The sequence below is a fragment of the Aspergillus uvarum genome (assembly GCF_003184745.1).
Source record: "Aspergillus uvarum CBS 121591 unplaced genomic scaffold BO82scaffold_9, whole genome shotgun sequence".
Taxonomy (NCBI): domain Eukaryota; kingdom Fungi; phylum Ascomycota; class Eurotiomycetes; order Eurotiales; family Aspergillaceae; genus Aspergillus; species Aspergillus uvarum.
In genome coordinates this window covers 203740-214154 of record NW_020291306.1, presented here as the reverse complement: position 1 = coordinate 214154, position 10415 = coordinate 203740, and the positions used below count along the sequence as shown (strand labels likewise).

The 10415-nt window shown below is 59.1% G+C and overlaps 4 protein-coding genes across 4 annotated transcripts; 3 read left to right on the top strand and 1 right to left on the bottom strand.

Moving 5' to 3' along the window:
* Nucleotides 1-496: 496 nt before the first annotated feature.
* Nucleotides 497-1463, top strand: ltpA (tyrosine protein phosphatase LTP1). The gene is made up of 2 exons (XM_025630688.1): nt 497-688; nt 783-1463. The coding sequence occupies exons 1-2, from the start codon at nt 619-621 to the stop codon at nt 1280-1282; spliced, it is 570 nt and encodes a 189-aa protein (XP_025494997.1). The 5' UTR covers nt 497-618; the 3' UTR covers nt 1283-1463.
* BO82DRAFT_351597 (demethoxyubiquinone hydroxylase family protein) lies at nt 1382-2412 on the bottom strand. Its single transcript, XM_025634468.1, has one exon. The coding sequence runs from the start codon at nt 2349-2351 to the stop codon at nt 1590-1592; it is 762 nt and encodes a 253-aa protein (XP_025494996.1). The 5' UTR covers nt 2352-2412; the 3' UTR covers nt 1382-1589.
* Nucleotides 2413-3031: 619 nt separating this feature from the next.
* On the top strand, nt 3032-5383 carry BO82DRAFT_351595 (RNA polymerase-associated protein). The gene is made up of 4 exons (XM_025634467.1): nt 3032-3277; nt 3371-4116; nt 4169-4311; nt 4365-5383. The coding sequence occupies exons 1-4, from the start codon at nt 3048-3050 to the stop codon at nt 5094-5096; spliced, it is 1851 nt and encodes a 616-aa protein (XP_025494995.1). The 5' UTR covers nt 3032-3047; the 3' UTR covers nt 5097-5383.
* A 371-nt stretch (nt 5384-5754) lies between these two features.
* BO82DRAFT_429744 (uncharacterized protein) lies at nt 5755-10045 on the top strand (the record flags this gene model as incomplete). Its single annotated transcript, XM_025640566.1, has 2 exons — nt 5755-8756; nt 8809-10045. The coding sequence occupies exons 1-2, from the start codon at nt 5890-5892 to the stop codon at nt 10043-10045; spliced, it is 4104 nt and encodes a 1367-aa protein (XP_025494994.1). The 5' UTR covers nt 5755-5889.
* Between the last annotated feature and the right edge of the window lie 370 nt (nt 10046-10415).

The window sequence follows — 10415 nt, the reverse complement described above, 5'->3', positions numbered from 1 at the left end:
GATCGGATTTCGTATCCTCTCTGGATCAGTATAAGAGGATCCATGTTGCTGAAAGAGGTCTCGGGGCAAGAAGCCCAGATTCCAGTATCTTAATTGTTGTGCGGCAATGGTTTGTTTTGTAGTCCAGTGGATTTCCTGAGTGGGACCAACGAGGGTCTACCTAGTAGTTCACCATGAATGCTGCGAGTAGTTCCCGGATCCTGTATCAGGTCGACCAACAACGCCCAGATGTACATCCGAATTTCAACCACTGATACCCCTGATAGCAGGCGGGACTGTCAACGCACGTCAAATCCCTCACTGCCGCACATCGCAGATAATCATACATATGTCTGGTTCAACCGCCTCAAATTGAAAGGTAGATCCGAAACTGGAAAGGTACCCAGCACATGAACAAGCATGTGGCAAGAGTCAGGTACAGCCCTCAATATGACGCGGGAGCTGCCTTGCGCCTCAGGCATCAGTTCGCTATCGATAAGATTCTGCGTCGCCGCCCGCATTTCCCCCCGCCCGCCGTCAGCCACTATAGGAACAAAAGCGTTCACTCCTTCAACCATCCTCACCTTCCTTGTTTTCTGAGCCAGTCTCAAACTATACAGTAGTTGACTATAGCACACCATGTCTGTCACGAACACCACACCCGCAGGACAGCAGGTCAACGTCCTATTCGTCTGCCTCGGCAATATCTGTAAGGCCCAACAATCCTCCTCCTCATCCCCATCTCCCCGCACTCATCACGCCCCAATTCCATAAACGCCATCATCTAACAAACAACCCCGCAGGCCGCTCCCCCATGGCCGAAGGCGTCTTCCGGCACGTCGCCGCCGCGCACCCGCTCATCAACCAGATCGACTCGGCCGGCACTGGCGCCTACCACGCCGGCGAGTCGCCCGATCACCGCACGATGACCACGCTGCGCGCCCACGGCATCACCCGCTACGTGCACGCGGCACGCAAGGTCACCAAGGAGGACTTCCTGACCTTCGACTACCTCCTGGCGATGGACAAGTACAACCTGCGCGACCTGCAGGAGACGCGCGAGGCCGTGCTGGCGTCGGCCACCAAGAAATCCAGCGGCGTCGCCAAGGTGGCTGAAGTGCGCCTGTTCGGGGATTTCGGGGTTGGCGGCGCCCTGCATGAGCGGGTGGGCGGGGGCGAGGTGGTGCAGGACCCTTATTATGGGGGGGTCAATGGGTTCAAGGAGGTTTATGAGCAGGTCACGCGGTTCTCGAGGAATTTCGTCGAGTACCTGGAGAAGAAGCAGGGGGTGGAAGAGGAGTGAAGATTGGGTTGTCGGGATTATGACAGCTCCGGTGCCATGAGATACGGATCGCATGCTCAGTGTGAGCAGTTGCGAGTTGAGATTTGATAGATCACCACCACCACCACCTGAGCGACTTGCTTTGCAGCGAAAATAGATCAGCCGTCTGCATCTTATAGACTAGACTACATATGGATCCATGAAATATAATATAGTGGGCAACCGTGAACCGTATCGTACATCGTACACAAAATGCCGTAAACGCCAGACTCTCCCAGCTGCCGGGAACACACCATGTCGCTCCAGAAACGTTTTTGCAAGGCTCCATCTAGACCTTCTCGCTAATCTTGATAGCAGCCTTGCATCCATAACGGATGAAGTTGACTAGGGGATCGTACGGCTTCGCCTCCTTGGCATCATTCTCAACCGCGTGATCCAAATGCTCGAGCTCCTCGTCGCGGATGCGCCGGAAGTTCGTCAGCATCTCCTCGAGCTCCGGGTCCAGCTCTTCGCCGCGGCGCTCCGCCTCGGCCTTCCACGACAGGATCTCCCGCACCTGGTCGTTGTAGTGCGATCCGATCTCCGTCTCGACGGCTTCCGTGCAGGCCATGGCGGCCTCCCGGCCCATGACGCCCGTGGACCAGCCTAAAAAGGTCGCCGCCGCGTACCAGACCGGGTACATCGCCGTCGGCCGGACCCGGTGCTTGGCGATGAGCTGGTTGAATGTGTCGAAGTGTCCAACCTCTTGGTCGTACATGTGCTTCATCAGCGGCCGGAGGTGCGGGTGCGAGCGCACGACCTGTGGCGTCTGCGCCGTGTAGATCAGCGTCGCCGCCAGCTCGCCGGCTTGGTTGACCCGCAGGGCGCTGTCGAGGAATTCGCGTTGCTTCGCGGTGAGGGCGTATCTCGGTTTCTGGGCATCATGCTTCGGGGCTGGCGGGCTTGTGGAAGGGAAATGATTGGTGGCGGTGGAGTTGTACAGGCGACGGCTCTGTTGCAGCGTGGATGGTGCGAGGAAGTCGAGCACGACGGGGGTGGTCGCCGCCGCCGTCGGTCGGAAAGTTGCGGCCAAAGAAGTTCTGGCCAGCATTGTGCAACCCTCGGGGATCGCTGGAAGGAGTGTCAAAGAGGACTATTACGACAGAGGTTGATGCACTGTCTAGACTTTTTGTAAGAGACTTAGGGAATGTTTGACTTACCTCTATCGTAGATAAGGTGCCTTATGCCTGCCATGCTTCCCGAGGGGGCTCAACCCGCGTCCCATTCAAGTTAAGTCCAGCAAAGCCGCAGCCGCGCGCTTACCATCTTGGCACGCCAACCCTGGAGCGGAACGTCATGAATAAGTGAGGATCGTGAACTTCGCCGGGCGCTTCTTTTCACTTCCCGATACCGAATGTTTTAAACCCGACCCCCCTGCGACAGTGTCCCATCCTGCACGCGCCCACCCTCAAAATCATCACTTATTGTCTCCACGCTATTAGCAATATATACATAGGCAACCTCAGATTGGTCTTTGTCAGCGTTCTCTCCCAGCGCACCCTCGGTCCTATATAGCGCCGGTTTCGCCCCAATTCCACGTCCCCTGTGGCCACCTCAAGGACTTCATTTCTGCTCAACGACAGCCCGTCTAGACGATATATACTACCTCGAGTGCGCTGGTCGACGACTACGGACTTCATTGGGCTCTTTTGGTTTTGCATCTGAGAGCCAGCGCCACCTTTGCTAGGGCTCGCACAACCCGGTTCCGCACGCTTTAGGCCACAGCTCACCCTACTCTCAAGTCACCATGGCGGATGATCTCGATGCGGAGCTTCTCGCCCTGGCGGGTGACTCCTCGGATGAGGAGTCTTCCCCGCCCACCAGAGAAAAGGCTGCCTCTCCGGATCGCTCTTCTTCTTCACCACCACCACCACCACAATCACCCGCCGCATCATCCACTATGGGTCGCAAAGGCATCGCCAAACCCGCGCGACGTAGTCGAAAGTCCCGCCATCATGATGAAGAGGACGGTGAACTGTAAGTGTCGTGTCACCCCAGCTGCCCCCGGATGTTCACTTCCGGAAGACAGTAAGGGCCCCGCTGGCTAACACGGGGTGTGTTCCGGATTAGTTCTGCAGCCGAATCGCTCGACTCTGCCAGCATGTCCGAATCCGATTCCGCGTCCGACTCGGAAGGCTCCGCCGACATAGGCGAAGATGACGGCCCCATGTTTCCCCACGAGAAGCTGTATTACTCCGCCAAGGACAAGGAGGAGATCATGGCGATGCCCGAGATTCAGCGCGAGCAGATCCTGTCGGAACGCGCGCAGGAGGTGGACCGTCACAACCAGGATCTCGCCCTCCGGCGTCTGCTGGCCTCGCGGGAGCGGGAGGAGGCCCGCAAGGCCAAGAAGAATAAGCGGAAGGCGAGCGCCGCGAACCTGGACGAGGGCAACCGCAAGAGCTCGCGGCAGAAGACGACGTTGGGCGGTCGCAAGGTCGGGGAGACGTCGGAGGCGATCGAGGCCTACAAACGGCAGCGCGAGCAGAAGGGCAAACGCGACGAGCTCCGCCGTCGGGACCCCACCGCGAAGGATCAGAAGGCCCGCTCCCGGGATGATAGGCTGTCGGATGAAGACGCCGAAGGCGAGAGTGAAGTCGAATGGGACGATCGGGAACGCTCCCCGTCTCCTCCCAAGGACGACCCGCCGGCCGAACTGCGAGACGTCCAGCGCACGCGCGTTGGTCGCAGTAATTTCGCGCAGGTCTGCTTTTACCCTGGCTTCGAGGAGGCGATCGCCGGATGCTACGCTCGTGTGAACGTCGGGCCCAACCGCGATACGGGTCTGAACCAGTACCGTCTGTGTTTGATTAAGAGTAAGGGATCTTTCCCTGGTTTCGTCTCGGAATTCGGGGCTAACGATGACAGGAATTGTCGAGGAAGGCCCCATGTACGCCATGGAGGGACCAAATGGCCGCTCATTTGCCACAAATCAGTACGCCGTGCTGGCCCACGGAAAGGCCGAGAAAAGCTTCCCTTTCATCGCGTGCTCGGACTCCCCATTCACAGAGGTTTGTATCCGTCGTCTTCCGAGTTCCCGCCCCCCAAAACTAACGCTTCCAAGGCCGAGTTCAACCGCTACCGTCAGACCATGGCCATTGAAGACTGCAAGATGGCCACGAAGTCCCAGGTGGCCAGCAAAGTGGCGGACATCAACCGGCTACTGAACCACAAGTTCACCAACGAAGAGCTCAACGAGAAGCTGCGCAAGCAGGGGTCGCTAGACACCAAGTCGCAATTCTTCAAGCGCGTGGACGTGGAGAAGCAGCTGAAACTGGCGATAGCGGCCGGCGACGAGGCCGAGGCGGAGCGGCTGCAGAGCGAACTGACCAGCATGGCCGCGCCCAAGGTCGCGCACGGCACCAGCCTGTCGCGGCCCCGCACCGACAAGCCCTCCGAGCACGAGCGCCTGGCCGAGCTGAACCTGCGCAACCAGAAGCTCAACTACGAAAATGTGCGCCGCGCCCAGCTCGAGGAGCGCAAGGCCAGCCGCAAGGCCGCCGCGGCGGTGGCCCGTGGCGAGGCCACGCTCAACCCCTTCATGCGGGTGCGCACCCAGGCCCGCACGCACTACGATGTGAATGGCAACACCATCCCGTCGCCCAACAAGCCCGGCGAGGGCGGCAGCCAGGATACCTCGGCCTCCGGGACGCCGTCCAAGGCCAGCACGCCCACCGCGGGCACCCCGCTCGGCGCCAGCCAGCGCAAAGCCGTCAAGAGCGGCGCCATCCGCCATCGCAACATGGACGACGAGAACATCGCCGCTTTGGATATAGAATTGGATATCGAAATCTAGCGGTGCGATTCCGTCGAAACACAATCCTCGCACCACGGCCAGCACTGAAGGTTGCCATCAGACCGAAACTTTGCACCCGACCATCGAGTCTGTGCAAGCCGTGCCATCGACACTCGCCATCGTACATTGAAGGGACAAAAATAGGGCCATGAACTTGGGATTTTCGAAATCGAAAGCATTTGCTACAGCGTCGGTTGTTCTTCTTTCTAGTTATTGTACACTTTCTCTTTCCTTTTTACCTTTCCTCTCTCTCTCTCTCTCTCTCTCTCTCTCTCTCTCTCTCTCTTGCTTCCTTCGTCTTTTCGTGCTTGCTAGGGAATTGGTGTTCATTGGCGTTCCAAATGAGAAAGAAATCCACCCACGGCGCGCGCTGTATTTTTAAACCTCAACCTCCATACAATGCAAATAAACAACCCGCACATGCAACGATCGGACCCTGACGTCCCTGTACTAAAGATCAGTCATGCGTAGATACTCTACCTACATGTACTAGTATAGACTTCAGTTGCGATAAGCCCACGAGGGTCACGTGCGATAACAGCCCCCGACGCCAACACGCGCGCGCGGCGCGTCTTCCCGTCCGCCCGCAGATTCCACCTCCGCGGCGCCCTTGATTGCCTTAACCAAACCACTTATGCTACACCCTTCTATTCAACTACATCGCCCACGTTTTCCCTACCTTACCTTTTCCCTTTTGGAATTGATTTAGAAATGCTCACCTCCACCCTTTTGTCTCACCACAAACGTCTATGATACCGTTACCCCCTACCCAACCAAAGCAAAAGCCACGATAATGTCCTCCTCCACACCCTCCACACCGCGCTCGACGCGCGCCGCGTCCCCCGGCCCCGGCCCCGGCAGCGACACCGAAATGCTTCTCACTCCGGGCCGTAAGATCAAGGCCATGCTTGCGGCGTTTGATAGCGATTCCGATGATGACGACAATATTAATTCCACGGATAAGGGGGCTGGGGCTGGTGGTGATCGCTCCACGACCAAGCTTAGTAATGCGTTGAAAAAGAGTACGATTTCTTCGTTTGTTGCGGCAGATTCGGCACCGATGGATGAGGATGAGGATGACGAGGATGATGAGGAGATTGTAAGGCCTAAAGGGCGGATGGCGGCGCGGTTACAGGGCACGAGTCCTTCCGGGGCGACGACGGCGTTTGAGCGCGTTGCGAGGAGGTTGCGGGATGAGGAGACGAAGGGACACGGTCTGAAGGATGATGAGGAGGAGGAGGAGGCGGGTGAGGAGGAGGATGAGGAGGACGACGACGACGATCTCCCGACGGCTGGTCCGAGACGGAGAGGTGTCACCAACGTGCTTTCTGAGCCTGCAGTGGATGGGGATGATGATGAGGAGCCGCGGACCCGCGCGTACTCTCCGCTTTTCGTGTCGTCGCCTGTCAAAGGACGCGATCATGACGAGGACAACGATGCCAACGGGACAGACGACGAGGACGACGCAAAGCTACCCAAGAAAAACGCCCGGTTCTTGGCCCTCGTGGCGCAGAAGCGAAAGGAGCGCGAGGAGAAGGAGCAGGCTGAGGCGGAGAGACGGGCTGCTGCGCGGGCTGCGAGGCAGCAGGGACAGTCCGATTCGGAGATGGCCTTGTCTGCAAGCGAGGGCGACGGCGACGGTGCATCATCGGGCGCCGCAGCCAAATCCAACGCCAGAAAACAGCAGGAGCAGACGCGGCCAGCAGCACGGAAGGCCAGTAAAAAGGCACTGGAGGAGATGAACCGCGAGACGCAGCGGATGAGTCGCAACATGCAGCTGGCGCATCAGGCACAGACGAAGAAGAAGATCACGAAGGAGAGCTTCTTCGCGCGGTTCAACTTCGGACAGCCGGCTGTCCCCCCGCCTGGCGAAACCTCGTCCAGCGCGGCGGGCTCGCAAAATTCGTCGGATGTCGAGGCACAGAAGGACAAGGAGACGCCCCGGACGTCGCCGGTCCTGGGTCCCGCGGACAAGGTGTCTGCTGCGGAGGACACCCCAAAAGAAAATACAGCTGAGCCCGAATTCTCTACGCTCGAGGAGATTCTCGCCAACCCACCGACGCAGCTTGAGGAGCCGGTTGTGGCTCGAATGGAGGTGGAGTCGGCAGCTGCACCACCGCTTAAGAAGGAGAAGAAAGCGCTGAACCTACCGGCGGTTCGCGTCAGGCTGTCACGAGAAGAAGTGGCCCGCCATCAGCAAGACGACTCGGACAGTGACCTGGAGATTGTCACATCGCCGGCCAAATGCCGCCGGATTGCGGCGTTCGAAAACCTCCCCGCCAAGAAACTACAGGAGTCGGCTTCAATGATCAAGTTGAAAGCGCTGGCGCATTTGACCTCGCCCAACCGCAAGTCCAAGGGCATGAACGGGGCTCAACTCTCTGCCACATTGCTCCTGAAGGCAAGACAACAGGCTGCCAGGGAGCGACAGGAGAGGATCGAAGAGCTCAGAGCCAAGGGTATTCACATCGAGACTGCGGAAGAGCGCGCTGCCATGGAGGACGAACTAGAGAACTTAGTCGAGAAGGCACGTCTGGAAGCCGACGCTATCGCCAAGCAAGAGCGCAAAGCTGCCAAGCGCGACGGTGACGACGATGACGAGGACGAGGACTTCGAATATTCAGGGTCAGAGGACGGGGAGAATGGCGAAGACGACGAAGACGACGAAATGGCAGACGCACCAGTAGGCGGTAATGGATTGGTCGACTCTGAAGCCGACGAGGGCGATGAATCGGACGACGACAAGTCAGAAGTCATGTCGTCCGAAGAAATAAATATCCCCACCCAGAGACGCAAGCGACAGACTCGGGTAATCAGCGACGACGAGGATGAGGACGAAGTGCAAGAGCCGAAAACCCCAGCCAAGCCCATCATCGGTGCCACCACTCCCGGAACCCGGTCTGTCAACCGGCCGCACCTCCCTGCGCAGAGCTCCAACGACCTGCTAAGCTTGACGCAAGCCTTTGCGGGTACCATAGCCGGAAGCCCCCAGCGCAGCCAACAGACGCCTGTTCCCACACTGCCGAGCACTTTGCCCGAACTTGGGCTCCACGAGTCCGACGCCAATGTGGTCATCAAGGACAGCCAGGTGCCCCAGGCCGAGTCTCATGATATACTCGCTCACTACGCCCCGTCTACGGCGCGGGTGTCGGAATCCCCGGCCCCACGCTCCGTCTCGAACTTTTCACAGATCCCCGACCCGACGCAGGATGAAGGGTTCGTTCTCTCGCCGTTTGACCCGTCGAAGCGCTTCCTCGGTACTCCACCATCGACCATCGACACCGTGATCGTGGACCAGAACCAGTCCCCGGTCCCCACACAAAGCATGCGCCACTTGAAGCGCGGCGGCCGCGCCGCCGACCTTTCCATGATCGAAGAACAAGACGAAGACAACGGAGACTTCGAAATCAACGCCAATGCCTTCAACATCATGAGGGCGTCGAAGAAGAACAAGAAGCCCGCCGTCTTATTCGACAAGAGCAAGAGCAAGGCCAGGGACGTGGTGGAAGAAGCCGCCGAAGAGTCGGACGACGAATACGCCGGACTGGGTGGTGGAAGCGACGAGGACGACGATGACGAGGAGAACGCCTACGACCGAGCGATGATCAACGACCATAGCGGTGAGACGGTTGACGAGAAGCAACTTGCCGCCTTGAACGCGTGAGTCTGCCGTGCCCTCTGTTTCTGGTCAAGCTAACCACTCACACACTAGACACCACCAACGCACCACCGACGAGAAGCAAGTCGCCAAGCTCCTGAAGGACATCACCACGGGGGCCCTCCGCCGGCGCCGCGGTGCCAACGCTGACGACGAGTTCGACCTAGACGACTCGGACGACGAACTCCTGGCGCGGCGCCGCGAGAAGCAGCGCGAGTTCGCGCGGATGCGCAAGGCTCTCCTGGCCGACGAGAAGATGGGCGAGATCGCGGAGAACCCGAAGAAAGCGGCCTTCTTCCGCGCGGTCGAGGACCGCGACGACGACGACGACGACGAGGACATGGGGCTGGAGTTCGTGGAGGAGGGTGAGGACGAGGAGGGGAGTCAACAAGACAACAACCTCCCTCAACCCGAACCTGCAGAATCCGAACCCGACACCACCAACCCCGACAACAACAACAACAAAAGAAAACGCCCCCTCAACCCCAGCACGGAATCGACCTACAACCGGCCTCCGCCCCACCTCCGCCGCAAGCCCGCCTCCGCCATGTCCAAGAAACCCGCGACCCTGGCCGAGATCCGCGAGACCCTGAGCTTCCTGACCGAGACGCACGAGTACGATTCCTTCCACGAGGACGCCTCCCTCGAGCACGACCCCGAACACCCAGACCCAGACCACGACCAGCCACAAGAGATGGCCCTGGACCCCGCCGACTTCGCCTCCGACAACTCCGACAACTCAGACGACGAACTCGCCGCCGTCGCCGGCCCCGCGCCACCCCCAAGAAACCTCCTCACCCACCACCCGCGCCGCACCCGCGGCCCCGTCGTCGACCGCCTCGCCCTCCTCCGCCAAGCATCCAGCAACTCCGCCACCACTACTGGAAACAAATTCGCTTTCGCAACCGATACCCCCACCGACAGGGACAACTTCGGCTTCAACCGGCCCCCACCCTTGCTCCGGCGCAGCACCACCGCCTCCACCTCCACCTCCTCCTCGGCATCATCGTCCTCAGGACCAGGCAGCCGACGAAGCAGCGCAACCTCATCCGTCAACTCCGGGCACGGAGGGAATCCACCCGGAATGGGCATCAAGAAACCGGGCGGTGGCGCCACCGCCTCCGTGAATTCGTACACGGCCGCCCGGGAACGGGAACGCGCGAAGGAGCTGCGGATGCAACACGCCCAACGGGGCAGCGGCGGGTCGAAGAAATTGACGGCGGCGCTGTTGGATCAGCGGGCGGCGGATCGGTTGGGGGCATTGGGGGGTGGGGGTGGGCAGTGGGAGTGATGCTCCCCGGGATTTTCCTGTTAGGTTATAGGGGGATGATGTGCTGTCTGTTTATCGGGATGTGTTGAGGGGATCTAGAGTGGATGTGTGAGGGGTGATAATCTTGGACGGGATGGGATTGGGATGGGATTCGGATGGATGGGATGTTTATGATACCTTGGCTGTGGCTTGATTTGTCTGTATGGGAGTTTGTGGCTATTTTATACTGTATTTAGTGGGGAAGTGCTCCGAACCGGGAACAAAGGTTACGGAGTTCGGGAATAGGTATTTACCTAGGTGCCTAGCTGTAACTGGGGCTGGCTTGAGCTTGAACTAGAACATATTAGTGACTATTACTTGGATTCATGCGCTGTTATCTGGATCATATATG

Coding starts and splice junctions, on each gene's coding strand:
- ltpA (XM_025630688.1), top strand. CDS start 619: ATGTCTGTCACGAACACCACACCCGCAGGACAGCAGGTCAACGTCCTA. Junction 689..782: donor CGTCTGCCTCGGCAATATCT/GTAAGGCCCAAC, acceptor ACAACCCCGCAG/GCCGCTCCCCCATGGCCGAA.
- BO82DRAFT_351597 (XM_025634468.1), bottom strand. CDS start 2,351: ATGCTGGCCAGAACTTCTTTGGCCGCAACTTTCCGACCGACGGCGGCG.
- BO82DRAFT_351595 (XM_025634467.1), top strand. CDS start 3,048: ATGGCGGATGATCTCGATGCGGAGCTTCTCGCCCTGGCGGGTGACTCC. Junction 3,278..3,370: donor GATGAAGAGGACGGTGAACT/GTAAGTGTCGTG, acceptor GTTCCGGATTAG/TTCTGCAGCCGAATCGCTCG. Junction 4,312..4,364: donor CGGACTCCCCATTCACAGAG/GTTTGTATCCGT, acceptor AACGCTTCCAAG/GCCGAGTTCAACCGCTACCG.